This window comes from Taudactylus pleione, unplaced genomic scaffold (genome assembly GCF_031769625.1).
Source record: "Taudactylus pleione unplaced genomic scaffold, aTauple2 ptg000894l, whole genome shotgun sequence".
NCBI lineage: Eukaryota > Metazoa > Chordata > Amphibia > Anura > Myobatrachidae > Taudactylus > Taudactylus pleione.
The window spans coordinates 386,482-407,091 of NW_028285295.1; the positions used below are offsets into that span (position 1 = coordinate 386,482).

A 20,610-nucleotide genomic window follows, 5' to 3' on the forward strand; every position below is an offset into this window, starting at 1 on the left:
CCCTATATTTTACTTACTCGTCTTCCCACCCCATATCTTACTTATTCAGCTTCCCACCCCATATCTTACTCATCTTCCCACCCTATATCTTACTTATTCATCTTCCCACCCTATATCTTACTTATTCAGCTTCCCACCCCATTATCTTACTCATCTTCCCACCCCATATCTTACTTATTCATCTTCCCACCCCATATCTTACTTATTCAGCTTCCCACCCCATATCTTACTTATTCAGCTTCCCACCCCATATCTTACTCATCTTCCCACCCCATATCTTACTTATTCATCTTCCCACCCTATATCTTACTTATTCATCTTCCCACCCCATATCTTATTCATCTTCCAACCCCATATCTTACTTATTCAGCTTCCCACCCCATATCTTACTCATCTTCCCACCCTATATCTTACTCATCTTCCCACCCCATATCTTATTCATCTTCCCACCCCATATCTTACTTATTCATCTTCCCACCCCATATCTTACTTATTCATCTTCCCACCCCATATCTTACTTATTCAGCTTCCCACCCCATATCTTACTTATTCAGCTTCCCACCCCATATCTTACTCATCTTCCCACCCTATATCTTACTTATTCATCTTCCCACCCTATATCTTACTTATTCATCTTCCCACCCCATATCTTATTCATCTTCCAACCCCATATCTTACTTATTCAGCTTCCCACCCCATATCTTACTCATCTTCCCACCCCATATCTTATTCATCTTCCCACCCCATATCTTATTCATCTTCCCACCCCATATCTTACTCATCTTCCCACCCTATATCTTACTCATCTTCCCACCCCATATCTTATTCATCTTCCCACCCCATATCTTACTTATTCAGCTTCCCACCCCATATCTTACTCATCTTCCCACCCCATATCTTATTCATCTTCCCACCCCATATCTTACTTATTCATCTTCCCACCCCATATCTTACTTATTCATCTTCCCACCCCATATCTTACTTATTCAGCTTCCCGCCCCATATCTTACTTATTCATCTTCCCACCCTATATCTTACTTATTCATCTTCCCACCCTATATCTTACTTATTCATCTTCCCACCCTATATTTTACTTATTCATCTTCCCACCCTATATTTTACTTACTCGTCTTCCCACCCCATATCTTACTTATTCAGCTTCCCACCCCATATCTTACTCATCTTCCCACCCTATATCTTACTTATTCATCTTCCCACCCTATATCTTACTTATTCAGCTTCCCACCCCATTATCTTACTCATCTTCCCACCCCATATCTTACTTATTCATCTTCCCACCCCATATCTTACTTATTCAGCTTCCCACCCCATATCTTACTCATCTTCCCACCCCATATCTTACTTATTCAGTTTCCCACCCCATATCTTACTTATTCAGCTTCCCACCCTATATCTTACTTATTCAGCTTCCCACCCCATATCTTACTTATTCAGCTTCCCACCCCATATCTTACTCATCTTCCCACCCTATATCTTACTCATCTTCCCACCCCATATCTTATTCATCTTCCCACCCCATATCTTACTTATTCAGCTTCCCACCCCATATCTTACTTATTCAGCTTCCCACCCCATATCTTACTCATCTTCCCACCCCATATCTTACTTATTCATCTTCCCACCCCATATCTTACTTATTCAGCTTCCCACCCCATATCTTACTTATTCAGCTTCCCACCCCATATCTTACTCATCTTCCCACCCCATATCTTACTTATTCAGCTTCCCACCCCATATCTTACTTATTCAGCTTCCCACCCTATATCTTACTTATTCAGCTTCCCACCCTATATCTTACTTATTCAGCTTCCCACCCCATATCTTACTTATTCAGCTTCCCACCCCATATCTTACTCATCTTCCCACCCTATATCTTACTCATCTTCCCACCCCATATCTTATTCATCTTCCCACCCCATATCTTACTTATTCAGCTTCCCACCCCATATCTTACTTATTCAGCTTCCCACCCCATATCTTACTCATCTTCCCACCCTATATCTTACTTATTCATCTTCCCACCCTATATCTTACTTATTCATCTTCCCACCCCATATCTTATTCATCTTCCAACCCCATATCTTACTTATTCAGCTTCCCACCCCATATCTTACTCATCTTCCCACCCCATATCTTACTTATTCAGTTTCCCACCCCATATCTTACTTATTCAGCTTCCCACCCTATATCTTACTTATTCAGCTTCCCACCCCATATCTTACTTATTCAGCTTCCCACCCCATATCTTACTCATCTTCCCACCCTATATCTTACTCATCTTCCCACCCCATATCTTACTTATTCATCTTCCCACCCCATATCTTACTTATTCAGCTTCCCACCCCATATCTTACTTATTCAGCTTCCCACCCCATATCTTACTCATCTTCCCACCCCATATCTTATTCATCTTCCCACCCCATATCTTACTTATTCATCTTCCCACCCCATATCTTACTTATTCATCTTCCCACCCCATATCTTACTTATTCATCTTCCCACCCCATATCTTACTTATTCAGCTTCCCGCCCCATATCTTACTTATTCAGCTTCCCGCCCCATATCTTACTTATTCATCTTCCCACCCTATATCTTACTTATTCATCTTCCCACCCTATATCTTACTTATTCATCTTCCCACCCTATATTTTACTTACTCGTCTTCCCACCCTATATCTTACTTATTCAGCTTCCCACCCTATATCTTGGCAGGACTATCTGGAATGACGTAATGGTGTAGCGTGTACCTGCTGATATTATTATAATACCCCCTCAAGCCTCAGTAATTCCAGGCAGGAGTGGTTGGCACTGGGCAGGGGTGTGGGCAGTAATATACAGTGAGGTGATCGCACCTATTTGGGACCACCCTCCTTAATGAGATATTTGTTTAACATTGGATTGCAAAGATAGCTGTACAGTAATATCTGTGTAACTGCATGTCCCAGCATGCCATCATTGCTTTTACTGTAGGGAGCCCTAAGGTGCTGGCATGAGGGGATGTCCCCAGGGGCTGTTACAGACAACATGGTGTGTACAGTAGTTGCAGGAATCCTGCCACCACATATGAACCTTTCTGTCTTACAGGTGGGCAGAGATAGCACGGTGCATATCTGGGACTGCGAGACAATGAGACCTCTATCGGTGTTGAAAGGCCAGCACCAGTACGGTGTGTGCGCGGTGGATTTCTCAGGTATTGTGCTGCATACTACCCATCACTTTAGGAAACAATGTGGGGCAAACACTCAGCACTGGCTGACAGGGGTGTTGGTGAAGATTATTGGCCACTATTGTATATTGATCACTAGAATGTTCTCTGTATTGCTTATTTGGGCACTAGAATGTTTTCTGTACTGTGTGTTGCTCACTAGAGTTTTGTCTCTATTCTATATTGGTCATTAGAATGTTCCCTGTATTTTGTATTTGTCATTAGACATGTTCTCTGTATTGTATATCGGTCACTAGAATCTTCTGTATTGTATGTTGCTCATTAGAATTTTTATATAATGTTTACTAGAATGTTCTCTGTACTGTATATTGCCTGTTAGAATGTTCTCTGTATTGTATACTGGTAGCTAAAATATTTTCTGTATTGTATATTAGTCATTAGAATTTACAAATAATGCTCACTAGAATTTTCTCTGTATTGTATATTGCTAATGACCAATATACAATACAGATAACATTGTTATTAGCAATATACAATACAGAGAAAATTCTAGTGATCATTATTTGTAAATTCTAATGACCAATATACAATACAGATAACATTGTTATTAGAATGCTCTCTGTATTGTATATTGCTCATTAGAATATTCTCTGCATTGTATATTGCTCATTAGAACCTCCCGTGGAGCAGAAGGGCAATCACCTGCCCTTCTGCTCCACGGGAGGTTTCTGTCTGCCCTGAGCTCGCCTTAGGGGACAGTTGCAGGTGGGGAGTTTGACTGGGGCGGTACACCTGTCAAACCGTAATGCAGGTGTCCTAAGGCGAGCTCAGGGATGACAGAAACCTCCTGTGGAGCAGAAGGGCAATAGAATATTCTCTGTATTGTATATTGGTCACTAGAATGTTTTCTGTATTGTATATTGATCATTAGAATATTCTTGGTCTTTATAATGTTCTCTATTTCATTTAGAATGCTCTCTGTATTGTATGTTGCTCATTAGAATGCTCTCTGTATTGTATATTGCTCATTAGAATGTTTTCTGCATTTTATATCGGTCACTATAATGTTTTCTATGGGCTACACTTAGCATAATTAGCCGGGCGAAGGTTGCCCTGGAACCCTCCCCGGTAATGGTAGCCATGTATGTGCAGTCAGCGGAGACTCTGCATGCGCAGTAGCCCCAGCAGCATTCCTGGCATGCACACGGCATCTATTTAGCCGCCGGCGTTCGGTAACAGCAACTTCTCCTACCCACGAGACACTGCAGCCCGTAGGTGGGGAAGGCACAGGGCAGGGAACACTATGCCAGGGACGATGCTCCCTGCACTGAGCGGACTTACTGGAGTGCTGAGTTGTGTCAGGGTTTTGCAGGAATTTGCATTCATTTCACTTAGAATAATCTCTACTTGTATTTCAGATGAGACTCCTGTCTTTCACCAGGGTCTGTTGAAATGATCACATTCACTTATTTAGACAAGGCATTTGCAGATCTGAATTTGGGGCGTGCAGATGCGTGGCGGGGCTTATTGTCTTTATGTCATGGTTTGGAAACATTTCCATATACTAAGCTTGTGTTGTAGCTTTAGTGGGGACCTTCCTGTGTGTCAGTCACTGTATGGCTTAGAGCAGCCAGGAGTCTGCAGTCACAGAACCAGGATATGAGGATATGCCTGGGCTGCAGGAGTGGCCGCTAACACATTGCATTGTAGAATGAAGTGTATCAGCTCTCACTGTTCTATATGGATACACAGAACACCAGTCCAACATGACACATACCTGGGTTCACAATGTAGCTAGTATCTGTGGGTCAGATGTACTAAGCTTTGGAGAGTGATAAACTACCAACCAATCGGCTCCTAACTGTCATTTTTTCAAACCCAGCCTGTAACATGTCTTTTAGGAGCTGAGTGGCTGGTAGTTTATCACTCTCCACCTTACCACTTTACAGAGCTTAGTACTGTACACCAGCCCCTACAGTTCCTATCCCTGTATACAGTACTGTTAGGCTCAGTATAATAACTGTCTTTCTCTGTACACCTGCCCCTACAGTCCCTATCCCTGTATACAGTACTATTAGGCTCAGTATAATAACTGTCTTTCTCTGTACACCTGCCCCCTACAGTCCCTATCCCTGTATACAGTACTATTAGGCTCAGTATAATAACTGTCTTTCTCTGTACACCTGCCCCCTACAGTCCCTATCCCTGTATACAGTACTATTAGGCTCAGTATAATAACTCTTTCTCTGTACACCTGCCCCTACAGTCCCTATCCCTGTATACAGTACTATTAGGCTCAGTATAATAACTCTTTCTCTGTACACCTGCCCCTACAGTCCCTATCCCTGTATACAGTACTGTTAGGCTCAGTATAATAACTGTCTTTCTCTGTACACCTGCCCCTACAGTCCCTATCCCTGTATACAGTACTATTAGGCTCAGTATAATAACTGTCTTTCTCTGTACACCTGCCCCCTACAGTCCCTATCCCTGTATACAGTACTATTAGGCTCAGTATAATAACTCTTTCTCTGTACACCTGCCCCCTACAGTCCCTATCCCTGTATACAGGACTATTAGGCTCAGTATAATAACTCTTTCTCTGTACACCTGCCCCCTACAGTCCCTATCCCTGTATACAGTACTATTAGGCTCAGTATAATAACTCTTTCTCTGTACACCTGCCGCTACAGTCCCTATCCCTGTATACAGTACTATTAGGCTCAGTATAATAACTCTTTCTCTGTACACCTGCCCCTACAGTCCCTATCCCTGTATACAGTACTATTAGGCTCAGTATAATAACTCTTTCTCTGTACACCTGCCCCTACAGTCCCTATCCCTGTATACAGTACTATTAGGCTCAGTATAATAACTGTCTTTCTCTGTACACCTGCCCCTACAGTCCCTATCTCTGTATACAGGACTATTAGGCTCAGTATAATAACTCTTTCTCTGTACACCTGCCCCTACAGTCCCTATCCCTGTATACAGGACTATTAGGCTCAGTATAATAACTGTCTTTCTCTGTACACCTGCCCCTACAGTCCCTATCCCTGTATACAGTACTATTAGGCTCAGTATAATAACTGTCTTTCTCTGTACACCTGCCCCTACAGTCCCTATCTCTGTATACAGTACTATTAGGCTCAGTATAATAACTGTCTTTCTCTGTACACCTGCCCCTACAGTCCCGATCTCTGTATACAGTACTATTAGGCTTAGTATAATAACTCTTTCTCTGTACACCTGCCCCTACAGTCCCTATCCCTGTATACAGTACTATTAGGCTCAGTATAATAACTCTTTCTCTGTACACCTGCCCCTACAGTCCCTATCCATGTATACAGTACTATTAGGCTCAGTATAATAACTTTCTCTGTACACCTGCCCCTACAGTCCCTATCCCTGTATACAGTACTATTAGGCTCAGTATAATAACTGTCTTTCTCTGTACACCTGCCCCTACAGTCCCTATCCCTGTATACAGTACTATTAGGCTCAGTATAATAACTCTTTCTCTGTACACCTGCCCCTACAGTCCCTATCCCTGTATACAGTACTATTAGGCTCAGTATAATAACTCTTTCTCTGTACACCTGCCCCTACAGTCCCTATCCCTGTATACAGTACTATTAGGCTCAGTATAATAACTCTTTCTTTCTCTGTACACCTTCCCCTACAGTCCCTATCCCTGTATACAGTACTATTAGGCTCAGTATAATAACTCTTTCTTTCTCTGTACACCTTCCCCTACTGTCCCTATCCCTGTATACAGTACTATTAGGCTCAGTATAATAACTTTCTTTCTCTGTACACCTGCCCCTTCAGTCCCTATCCCTGTATACAGTACTATTAGGCTCAGTATAATAACTCTTTCTCTGTACACCTGCCCCTACAGTCCCTATCCCTGTATACAGTACTATTAGGCTCAGTATAATAACTTTCTCTGTACACCTGCCCCTACAGTCCCTATCCCTGTATACAGTACTATTAGGCTCAGTATAATAACTCTTTCTCTGTACACCTGCCCCTACAGTCCCTATCCCTGTATACAGTACTATTAGGCTCAGTATAATAACTCTTTCTCTGTACACCTGCCCCTACAGTCCCTATCCCTGTATACAGTACTATTAGGCTCCGTATAATAACTCTTTCTCTGTACACCTACCCCTACAGTCCCTATCCCTGTATACAGTACTACTAGGCTCAGTATAATAACTCTTTCTCTGTACACCTTCCCCTACAGTCCCTATCCCTGTATACAGTACTACTACGCTCAGTATAATAACTCTTTCTCTGTACACCATCCCCTACAATCCCTATCCCTGTATACAGTACTATTAGGCTCAGTATAATAACTCTGTCTTTCTCTGTACACCTGCCCCTACAGTCCCTATCCCTGTATACAGTACTATTAGGCTCAGTATAATAACTCTTTCTCTGTACACCTTCCCCTACAATCCCTATCCCTGTATACAGTGCTATTAGGCTCAGTATAATTACTCTCTTTCTCTGTACACCTTCCCCTATAGTCCCTATCCCTGTATACAGTACTATTAGGCTCAGTATAATAACTCTGTCTTTCACTGTACACCTGCCCCTACAGTCCCTATCCCTGTATACAGTACTATTAGGCTTAGTATAATAACTCTTTCAGTGTACACCTGCCCCTTACAGTCCCTATCCCTGTATACAGTACTATTAGGCTCAGTATAATAACTCTTTCTCTGTACACCTTCCCCCTACAGTCCCTATCCCTGTAAACAGTACTACTATGCTCAGTATAATAACTCTTTCTCTGTACACCATCCCCTACAATCCCTATCCCTGTATACAGTACTATTAGGCTCAGTATAATAACTCTGTCTTTCTCTGTACACCTGCCCCTACAGTCCCTATCCCTGTATACAGTACTATTAGGCTCAGTATAATAACTCTTTCTCTGTACACCTTCCCCTACAATCCCTATCCCTGTATACAGTGCTATTAGGCTCAGTATAATTACTCTCTTTCTCTGTACACCTTCCCCTATAGTCCCTATCCCTGTATACAGTACTATTAGGCTCAGTATAATAACTCTGTCTTTCTCTGTACACCTGCCCCTACAGTCCCTATCCCTGTATACAGTACTATTAGGCTTAGTATAATAACTCTTTCAGTGTACACCTGCCCCTTCAGTCCCTATCCCTGTATACAGTACTATTGGGCTCAGTATAATAACTCTTTCTCTGTACACCTGCCCCTTACAGTCCCTATCCCTGTATACAGTACTATTAGGCTTAGTATAATAACTCTTTCAATGTACACCTGCCCCTACAGTCCCTATCCCTGTATACAGTACTATTAGGCTCAGTATAATAACTATTTCTCTGTACACAGCTGATGGGAAACGTTTGGCCTCTGTGGGAATTGATGACAATCACACTGTTGTTTTGTGGGACTGGAAGAAAGGAGAGAAGCTATCCTCAGTCAGGTACACCCTCATAATTCTCACTTACCTGGCTATTTACTGACCTGGGGTAAATATAACCTGTGCACTGTAACCCAAAGCAACAAACCATGACCGTATGGGGAAATGCAGTAAGTTGCCATGGGCTACGTCACATTTCTGCTGCTTCCTGCCGAATTTGTGTCAGATTGTTTGACACTGGAATAGTGCATGGTGGTAGTGAATGGTAGCGTTAGAATAGTGCATGGCGGTAGTGAATGGTAGCATTAGAATAGTGCATGGTGGTAGTGAATGGTAGTGTTCGAATAGTGCATGGTGGTAGTGAATGGTAGCGTTAGAATAGTGCATGATGGTGGTGAATGGTAGCGTTAGAATAGTGCATGGTGGTAGTGAATGGCAACATTAGAATAGTGTATGGCGGTTGTGAATGGTAGCGTTAGAATAGTGCATGATGGTAGTGAATGGTAGCGTTAGAATAGTGCATGATGGTAGTGAATGGTAGCGTTAGAATAGTGCATGGCGGTAGTGAATGGTAGTGTTAGAATTGTGCATGGCGGTAGTGAATGGTAGTGTTAGAATTGTGCATGGCTGTAGTGAATGGTAGCGTTAGAATAGTGCATGGTGGTAGTGAATGGTAGCGTTAGAATAGTGCATGGCGGTAGTGAATGGTAGCTTTGGAATAGTGCTCTGAAAAAAGGGGTTTTGGTGGGGTCCGCACTAGACAACCAGATGGATCATATATCAATTCCAAAATAATAATAGTAATAATCAAATAACCAACATTAAGGTCTTAACTGAGATAAATTATAATAAGACTTATACTATGGTTCGTGGTGCTACCAGACAAATTTGTAAAAATCACAATTAATTATGCAAAGAAGCAAAAGGACAAAAAAGTCTTACTGGTGCACTCTTGAGACAGTTTGAATAGGACAAATGAAAAAAAAAATAATTGACAATAGAGAAATAATTTTTTTAAATAGATAATACTTAACTTTTACTAATCAATTTTAAAAAAGAGAAAACAGAGAGTGTATTGATAGATACACATCTAAGTGCCTGAGATCTAAAAAATAAACATATTTAGTAACATAGTACATCAATGAATTATACATATGAGAACAGTCTTGGCGAAAATATTGGTACCCAATTCCTAGTGTGTTATAATAACCAATAAATAAATCATAAATTGATGGGAAAATTGGGATAAAAACCCACCTTCTTCAATTGTCAAATGTGTGACCAAAATTATTGCTCAACCAAATATTGGTTTACTTTAAACACATCAAAAAGGGATATAGTCGCATATCACAATAATCAATGTTAATGTATATAAAATGTGAGAGCATCAAAGATAGTTAAGAATCTATCTTGTCATTTAACTACACTCTGACAAGTGATAATGCTCACTTAAACGAGGTACTTAATAGGAGAATCTGAATCCAGTACCCAAGAATATATATAAAACAAAAGAATAGAAAGTCTCACTGTATAAAACTCAATATATATAATGAAATAAAAAATTGTATATATATACATATAAAAAGAACACATATATAACCAAGTGTACAATAATATGAATGATATTAAGAAAGTGATAATTATAAAACCAGAATAATCTGATATGCTACACACAAAGAATGCCATCCACAATCCTAAAAATTAAATTATATACAGTAATTAGACTGTGAGACAAAATAAATGACAACAATGATTCTTACTCAAAAGCCTCCCATAGTGAAATATCAAAATAGAACAGAAAACCACTTCGTAATTAATCACTGAAGTGGTAGCACATACCAAAAAATGTCTATATGAACACATATGAGATTATATATATATCTCATATGTATCCCCATATGTATCCCCATATGTGAGCATGCATATCTATGTGTGTGCATATATCCAATATACCAATTCATATAAAAACATGACAAAATAATATACGTATAAAAAAATATTAAATACATTCTAATAATAGAATAGTAATGTAAATGAATGTGATGTGGCAAATATAATAAAACAGTAAAAACGTGATAGAAAAAATAATGTGATCGAAAAAATATATAGGTGCAATATGGTGAAAGAAAAACAAAGTGAAGAATCTCTGGTGATGAATGATATGGGATAAAAAATAAGGAAGAAGAGAAAAAGTATAAAATGTGAGTGAACACAAATTAATAAGTGATGAGATTAGTGCAATACACTTTGCATCAAAAATGTAAATATAAAGCTCGCAAGTGTAGATAAATAAAAAATAGTGAGTGAGGGAGCTATAAAGTGAATAATCAGTGGATGAGGATAAGAGTGTGAATATATTCCATTCTTGTTCATAAAGATATGAAAATAATAGTAATCATCCTTAGGACAAAGAAATATTCTAGGATAACAGTAAAAAAAGAAAGGGTGCATAATCAAAATTAAAAAGAAAGATAGACTGTATGTGAAATAAAAACAGAGAGTATAGTGTAATGGTGAATAAAATATGAAAAATTGCTCAAAATCCTATATATGCGCAATAGAGCAATATGTGAAAAGATTGAAAAATATTAAATATATAGTAGTGAAAGATCTATACTGTCTGATCTGAGTAAATTTAATCTTTCAAAAAAACACTGTAATTAATGTTCTCATTAAGTCCAGTGGGTTCTAAAGTTCCCAGATTGAAGATCCATTCGCTCTCCTTCATGGCTAGAGTTTTGTTGATATCTCCACCTCTGAGCCCCAATTTGACCCTTTCAAGTCCACAGATTTTAAAATCCTGTGTCTTCCCTGCATGTCTATTAAGAAAATGTCTGGCCACTGTAGTGATCTGTTTCATTTTCAATAGATCACTGGATGCATTGCGTATTTTGCCCAGATGTTCCAGGGCCCTGACCTTGAGAATCCTTGTCGTCATCCCGATATATTGTTGTGGACAGGTACACGTGATCCTGTATATCACATTGGTGGTTCGACAATTGAAGAAATCTTTTACCTCCATTTTCTGACCATACTTGTCCACAATTGTCTGGATGTTTGCTATATGTGGACATATCTTACAATTCCCACATGGATAGCTGCCAATTGTGTGAGGATGTTTATTTCTAATTTGTGTAAAATGACTTTTTACTAGGAAGTCCCTAAGGTTAGGGGCCCTACGCCAACTCGTATTGATTTGTTTGTCCAAATCTTGGCCAGATCTTCATCAGATAACAGAATCGGCAAATGTTTCTGTAGAATTGCCCTTGCTTCTCGCCAACTACTGCAAAAGTCACCTCTGAATCTAATGGTATTCTTATCTAACTTCTGAGGTTTATGTTGAAAGATAAGAGATTCATGTGATTTCTTGTCAACTTCATATTTGGCTTTCTTAATAGACCGATTGCTATATCCTCTTTCGCGTAATCTCAATGACAGTTCTTTACATTGTTATATGTATTTTCATTGGAACAGTTACGGCGTATCCTCAGGAATTCAACTTAAGGAATATTGAGGATCGTTGGAGGGAAATGGGGACTAGAATTATGTAACAGACTATTAGTGGATGTCTGTTTGCGGAAAATTTCAGTCTGTATGGAATTGTCGTCACCTCTATAGATCATGAGATCAAGAAACGAAACAGTTGTCTTGCTACTGACATAGGTCAATTTTAAGATGAGTTGGTTAGTGTTGAGGGAAGTAATAAAATTGTTTAGCTGTTCTTGCGTTCCGTCCCAGATTAGCAGGATGTCATCGATATATCTCATCCATGAAATTACATGTTGCGTAAAATCATCCTGATCCTCTGTGAAGACAACTTCTCTCTCCCACCATCCAAGAAAGAGGTTAGCATATGTGGGAGCACATGCTGCTCCCATTGCAGTACCTCTCTCTTGGATGTGGAAATGGTTATTGAAAATGAAGTAATTATGATGTAATACGAAATGCAGAAGATCCAAAAGAAATTCCTGAAAAGGTCCAATGCCTTCCATAGTGAGGAAATATTTCACAGCTTGGATCCCTAACTCATGAATGATGGAAATGTACAATGTTTCGACATCTAGACTCACCAACAGGTATCCATCTTCAAGACATACATCATGTAATTTGCGAAGAACATCTGTCGTGTCCTTAACATATGAAGGTAGGCTTAAAACATGTTGCCTTAAATGTACGTCCAAGAAGCAGCTGGCTTTCTCCAAAAGTCCGCCATTCCCAGAGACTATGGGTCTACCGGGTGGATTCAATAGATCTTTATGAACCTTGGGTGATTGATAAAAAGTTGGAGTCCTAGGGTGGGGTGTATCCAAATAGTCATATTCTATTTTAGAGATGACACCATCCAAGACCCTATTAATCAACCTAGAATACAGATATTTGAAATTATGAGAAGGATCAAATAATGTGGTGTGGTACCATGATGTATCACTTAATTGCCTGTTGGCTTCTTGAAGATAAAGATTAAGTGGCCAGATAACAATATTTTCACCTTTATCTGAAGGTTTAATTAATACATCCTCCCAGTTCCTGATTTCTTTCATGGTTTGTCTTTGATTGAAATTTAGATTTTTCTTTGGTTTAAGCCATTTCTGTCGTTTGTGAAGTTTGTCAAAGTCATTGGACACCATATTAAGAAAAACTTTTTACTTCTGGACATATGCTTTCGGATGGAAAGAAAGTAGAACGTTTTTTACATATGGTTCGTGGAGGTTTGCTTCCTGTTTCTGTTCTTCTGCAAGATCTTCCAAGGCTAAAATAGCTTGTTCCTCCAATTTTGACAATGAAGTAGAATCTGATCCGGTGACTAGATCTTCAGATTCTCTAACTCGAGAATTATGAAATTTGGATAGTAACAATTTGCGTCCACAAAGACGCAGATTAGTTTCCCACTTGAATCTATCAAAGTGGTTACAGGGCGAAAAAGAAAGACCCTTACTAAGGACCTCCATTTGTACCGATGTTAGAGTGTGTTCAGACAAATTGATAACTTTTAGGGTAGAGGAAGAATCTATTACGTCTTCTTGTTTCTCCTGGTCACGTACCGATTTGGCGATGGGGATTCCCATCTTCTTCTTCCTCCCCCGCCTAATTTGTTTCTTGTGGGGCGTCTGCGTGTACCCCTGGTATCTTCTTCTAAAAAAGAGAAGGAGGAAGAGGAAGAAGGAAAATGTAATGGTTTATCTGCTCTATGAGATGATAAATTCCTTGAATAGGAGGTAGAACCGCTATATTCTTCCGTATCGGAAACTTCTATCTCAGAGGAAGATGGAGTACCTTCTGCTCCCGCAGTAGCTTCTCTTCTCTGTGGTTTGTTCCAACGGAAAATTTGTCCAGATACAAAATCTCGTTTGTCTCTAAACAATTTGTTGCGCTTCCGCTCAATGATGGTATTTTCATATTCCTCCAAATATTCTTTAATTTTAACAAATACTATTTGAAAACTTGAGTTCTGTTTCCATTGTTCCAATTTGGTACCTAATTGTTCAATGTCCCTAGTGCATTCATCCAGGACCAAATTGTTATGTTGGATAAGAATGCCTATTAATTCTTGTGAGCATTTGAGCAGACTATTTTCCCACTCCTTTTTTAAGTTATCTCTGCAGAGATCAAAAGTTGGAAAAACTTTGGGTCTTAAACCCCTAGGGGTAATTTTTTGTTTATGATAATTTTCCAAACTGGTCAAATCCCAATTTAATCTAATTTGTCTCTGAAGTGTCCTTTTCAATTTATTAAGATCTTCCTCCCAACTTATATCTGTTATGTGGTTTCCCAAATCAGTTGGGAAGATGTTGTCAAGATTGTCTAAACGCCTCCTGTTGGTCAATTCAGTCTTTAAATTAAAACTTGTCATAATCAAGTTTCAAATATTGATATGAAATAAATAGCAGCAATAAAGTGATAGAATAAACTAAGGATATGTTCTAAAACAAATGGAAGTTAAATGTTATTAATGGAAGAAATAGGATGGAAAATAAATAAGGGAGAGAGACAAAATTAATGAGAAAAGATTAAGAAAAACTGAAAAAAGGTAAAGAAATATTGTTTTATATTGTGTGTATGTATGTGTGTGTATATATATATATATATATATATATATATATATACATACAATGCGGTGCACCGGCACTCCCACACTCCGTGTCATGGGGCATATAGCCCAATATTTGCTCTGGTGCCCTCCAAGGGGGACAGCACCCCTAAACTGTATAAATAACAAAGATCAGGCGGCACTCAGAGTCTTAGTAAATTCAATACCCTCACCAGAGGGGTTTAATGGTCATATATATATATGTGTATGTATATACTGATATGGCTGTGCAGCCCCCTTATCTGAGAGACCTCAGTTTGAACAGTACTCTGAAAAAAGGGGGTTTGTGTGGGGTCCGCACTAGACAACCAGATGGATCATATATCAATTCCAAAATAATAATAGTAATAATCAAAAAACCAACATTAAGGTCTTAACTGAGATAAATTATAATAAGACTTATACTATGGTTGGTGATGCCACCAGACAAATTTGTAAAAATCACAATTAAACAATTATGCGAAGAAGCAAAAGGACAAAAAAGTCTCACTGGTGCACTCTTGAGACAGTTTGAATAGGACAAATGAAAAAAATTAATAATTGACAACAGAGAAATACATTTTTTAAATAGATAATACTTAACTTTTACTAATCAATTTTAAAAAAGAGAAAACAGAGTGTATTGATAGATACACATCTAAGTGCTCAACCAAATATTGGTTTAAACTAGGGGTGTGCACCGGACACTTTTCGTGTTTTGTGTTTTGGTTTTGGATCTGGATCTTTCTTCGTGTTTTGGATCTGGATTGGTTTTGCCAAAACCACCCTTCCGTGTTTTGGGTTCTGGGTTTTGTGTTTTGGATCTGGATTTTTTCTTAAAAAATAAAAAAAAAACGCTAAAATCACATAAATGGGCCTTTTTTTGTTCCTACGCTATTAATAACCCCAATAACATTAATTTCCACTCATTTCCACTCTATTCTGAACACCTCACACCTCACAATATTGTTTTTAGGCCAAAAGGTTGTACCGAGGAAGCTGGATGACTATGCTAAGCGACACAAGGGGGCGGCACAAACACGTGGCCCATCTAGGAGTGGCACTGCAGTGGCAGACAGGAAGCCAATCAGCGTTATGGTGCCCATTTGCATGTAGCACGAACCCGGGAGATCCGTGCTACATGCATCTGTGTGATTGGCACAGAGCAATGACAGGTCCGTGAGACCCGTCTGTGCTGCTGTGGTAAAAAAAAAAAAAAAAACCTGTGTAAAAAAAGAAAAAAATGGCGTGCACCCCCCCAAAAAAGAGCAACCAGCCCCGGGCATTAGTAACCCAGTGCTGGGTGTGCTTAAATACAGGGGACAAATGACGTAGGGGTCCCCTGTACTTAAGCACAACCAGCACCGGGCTAGTCAGAACCAGCGCTGGTTGCCAAAATACGGGGGACAAACGACGTAGGGGTCCCCTGTATTCTGCGCAACCAGCTCTGGGCTCTGATCCGGTCCTGGTTCTGGAAATATAGGGGACAAAAAATGAGTAGGGTTCCCCTGTATGTTCCAGAACCAGCACTGGACTTTTTCTAGCGGGGGGCTGATGCCACAGCCAGGGGAGCCCTTTCACCGGGCCCCCCAGCCGCAGCATCAACCCTGACCGCTAGTCAGCCCAGGCCGGGGATCCCTGGAGAGCTGGGGACCCCCCCAATAAAGGGGTCACCCTCTCCAGGGCACCCCAGGCCCAGGCTGATAGCCCGGGGCTATCCCCGCCACCCCTGGTGGCGGTGGGTGGCGGGTTGATTGTGTGGTGTGGTGTAAATAAAGAATATCAAACATTGTCTTTACAAGTAGAACTGCAAGTCCCAGCTAGCCTGCCCCGCATGCTGGTACTTGGAGAACCACAAGTACCAGCATGCAGGGCATTAAGGGCCCACTAGTACCTGTAGTTCACCTGTAAAAAAAATGTTTAAAAAAACACAGGACACACACACCGTGACAGTATAAGTTTATTAAACATACATACACACACACACATGTACACATACTCACCTATGTAACCTGTAGCATCGGTCCACTTGTCCGGTAAAGTATCCCTAGGGGACCTGTGAAAAAAAACATACTCACCATCTCCTATGCGAGGTTCTGTCCTCTTCGTTCCAAAGTAGGCATCCCCGGACTTGGCAAAAAAAAAAAACGAAAACGCGATCCACGAACTTAGTACCGTTCTATAGAACGGTACTTCCCGAATGAGAGCTTAGCGGCGGGGTATCACCATGGAAACCCCGCTGCTAAGCGTTCATTGGCTGAGAGAGGTCATCTCCCGTCTCTCAGCCAATGAACGGCTCCCTCCATTGTAGTCAATGGTGGGAACCGCAGGGTAAACTTTAATAACCTTGCGGCTCCCAGCATTGACTACAATGGAGGGAGCCGTTCATTGGCTGAGAGAGACGGGAGATGGCCTCTCTCAGCCAATGAACGCTTAGCAGCGGGGTTTCCATGGTGATACCCCGCCGCTAAGCTCTCATTCGGGAAGTACCGTTCTATAGAACGGTACTAAGTTCGTGGATCGCGTTTTCGTTTTTTTTTTTTGCCAAGTCCGGGGATGCCTACTTTGGAACGAAGAGGACAGAACCTCGCATAGGAGATGGTGAGTATGTTTTTTTTCACAGGTCCCCTATGGATACTTTACCGGACAAGTGGACCGATGCTACAGGTTACATAGGTGAGTATGTGTACATGTGTGTGTGTGTATGTATGTTTAATAAACTTATACTGTCACGGTGTGTGTGTCCTGTGTTTTTTTTAAACATTTTTTACAGGTGAACTACAGGTACTAGTGGGCCCTTAATGCCCTGCATGCTGGTACTTGTGGTTCTCCAAGTACCAGCATGCGGGGCAGGCTTGCTGGGACTTGCAGTTCTACTTGTAAAGACAATGTTTGATATTCTTTATTTACACCACACCACACAATCAACCCGCCACCCACCGCCACCAGGGGTGGCGGGGATAGCCCCGGGCTATCAGCCTGGGCCTGGGGTGCCCTGGAGAGGGTGACCCCTTTATTGGGGGGGTCCCCAGCTCTCCAGGGATCCCCGGCCTGGGCTGACTAGCGGTCAGGGCTGATGCTGCGGCTGGGGGGCCCGGTGAAAGGGCTCCCCTGGCTGTGGCATCAGCCCCCCGCTAGAAAAAGTCCAGTGCTGGTTCTGGAACATACAGGGGAACCCTACTCATTTTTTTCCCCTGTATTTCCAGAACCAGGACCGGATCAGAGCCCAGAGCTGGTTGCGCAGAATACGGGGGACCCCTACGTCGTTTGTCCCCCGTATTTTGGCAACCAGCTCTGGTTCTGACTAGCCCGGTGCTGGTTGTGTTTAAGTACAGGGGACCCCTATGTCGTTTGTCCCCTGTATTTAAGCACACCCAGCACTGGGTCACTAATGCCCGGGGCTGGTTGCTCTTTTTTTGGGGGGGGGGCACGCCATTTTTTTCTCTTTTTACACAGGTTTTTTTTTTTTTATTTACCACAGCAGCACAGACGGGTCTCACGGACCCTTTAGTGCTCTGTGTCAATGACACAGATGCAAGTAGCACGGATCTCCTGGTCCGTGCGTGCATCTGTGTCATTGAAATACACAGCAGCACAGACGGGTCTCACTGACCCATCTGTGCTCTGTGTCACTGTCAATCACACAGATGCATGTAGCACGGATCTCACGAGTCCGTGCTACATGCAAATGAGCACCATAATGCTGATTGGCTGAGAGCCGTGACAGACGGCTCTGTCAGCCAATCAGCACTTTGCCCATTAAAGGCAAAGGCATTTTTTTTTAAATGGCCGCTCGAGGCAAAACCTCGAGATCCGACAGCAGATCTCGAGGTTTTGCCTCGGGAGAGGGATCCGGGGCAGACAGGGAGATCCGAGCTTGGGCTCGGATCGCCCCGGATCCCCGAAGTTCGGGTGGGTTCGGTTCTCAGGGAACCGAACCCGCTCATCCCTAGTTTAAACACATCAAAAAGGGACGTAGCCGCATATCACAATAATCAATCTTAATGTATATAAAATGTCAGAGCATCAAAGATAGTTAAGAATCTATCTTGTCATTTAACTACACTCTGACAAGTGATAATGCTCACTTAAACAAGGTACTTAATAAGAGAATCTGAATCAGTACCCAAGAGTATATATAAAACAAAAGAATTTATATACATAAATGGATGTAACTACCCTCAAATTAAATCTGAAAGTTAAATGACAAGATAGATTCTTAGCTATCTTTAATGCTCTGACATTTTATATACATTAAGATTGATTATTGTGATATGCGGCTACGTCTCTTTTTGATGTGTTTAAACCAATACTTGGTTGAGCAATAATTTTGCTCACACATTTGACAATTGAAGAAGGTGGGTTTTTATCCCAATTTTCGTATCAATTTATGATTTATTTATTGGTTATTATAACACACTAGGAATTGGGTACCAATATTTTCGCCAAGGTTGTTCTCATATGTATAATTCATTGATGTACTATGTTATTAAATATGTTTATTTTTGAGATCTCAGGCACTTAGATGTGTATACACGCTCTGTTTTCTCTTTTTTAAAATTAATTAGTAAAAGTTAAGTATTATCTATTTAAAAAACTTATTTCTCTGTTGTCAATTATTTATTTTTTTCATTTGTCCTATTCAAACTGTCTCAAGAGTGCACCAGTAAGACTTTTTTGTACTTTTGCTTATTCGCATAATTGTTTAATTTAGCTTTGGAATAGTGCATGGAGGTAGTGAATGGTTGCTTTGGAATAGTGCATGGCGTTAGTGAATGGTAGCGTTAGAATAGTGCATGGCTGTAGTGAATGGTAGCGTTGGAATAGTGTATGGCGGTAGTGAATGGTAGTGTTAGAATAGTGCATGGCGGTAGTGAATGGTAGCGTTGGAATAGTGCATGGCGATAGTGGATGGTAGCATTGGAATAGTGCATGGCGTGAGTGAATGGTAGCATTGGAATAGTGCAAGGCGGTATTGAATGGTAGCGTTAGAATAGTGCATGGCGTTAGTGAATGGTAGCGTTGGAATAGTGCATGGCGGTAGTGAATGGTAGCTTTGGAATAGTGCAAGGCGGTATTGAATGGTAGCGTTAGAATAGTGCATGGCGGTAGTGAATGGTAGCGTTAGAATAGTGCATGGCTGTAGTGAATGGTAGCGTTAGAATAGTGCATGGCGGTAGTGAATGGTAGCGTTGGAATAGTGCATGGCGGTAGTGAATGGTAGTGTTGGAGTAATGCATGGCGGTAGTGAATGGTAACGTTGGAATAGTGCATGGCGGTAGTGAATGGTAGCGTTCGAATAGTGCATGGCGTTAGTGAACGGTAGCGTTGGAATAGTGCATGGCGGTAGTGAATGGTAGCGTTGGAATAGTGCATGGGGGTAGGAGCACTTTGTGCGCTGTCAAAAATAACCTTTAAACAGCTTGGTAGGGGTTAACTTTCTGAACATCAGCTTAGTCTCTGTTGCTGCTACAGAACATCTTGTCCTCTGCCGGAAGGTTCCATGCTTGGTATAATTTATGGACATAATACAAACCTTTTATATTGGCAGCTGTTGACGCCCCATAATTTCTGACTGAAGCCCCCAATGTGTCACCCACCCATCCTATCTGTTCTCTCCTCTTTTTCCCAGAGGAAGTAAAGATAAAATATTTGTGGTGAAGATTAACCCTTACATGCCGGATAAGCTGATCACTGCTGGGGTGAAGCACATGAGGTTCTGGAGGCGAGCAGGTACACCAGATATACTATTATTCTCTAGTAGGTTACCCGTATTTTCATCATACGCAGCATGAGAGGAACCGTCGCCGTACAGATACAGGAGATCAGAGGTTGTTATGTCTTAGAGAGTATCATTTCTGGGAGGACCTGGTAGGTGTCTGCTGAGCTCACATGTGGTGCGTGTGTTGTGTATGGAGCTGTATACTGAGCACAGGCTGCTC

General features: G+C 41.0%; 1 protein-coding gene across 3 annotated transcripts in view; it reads left to right on the plus strand.

Annotated features, from left to right (window-relative positions):
* EML5 (EMAP like 5) overlaps positions 1 to 20,610 on the plus strand; it is a 256,157-nt gene that overhangs the window by 126,864 nt on the left and 108,683 nt on the right. For all 3 annotated transcript variants that reach the window (XM_088459090.1, XM_088459091.1, XM_088459089.1), the window contains exons 15-17: positions 3,107 to 3,212; positions 8,571 to 8,664; positions 20,301 to 20,401. In XM_088459090.1, the coding sequence (XP_088315216.1) occupies positions 3,107 to 3,212; positions 8,571 to 8,664; positions 20,301 to 20,401 (301 nt within the window). The remainder of the gene's footprint in view (positions 1 to 3,106; positions 3,213 to 8,570; positions 8,665 to 20,300; positions 20,402 to 20,610) is intronic.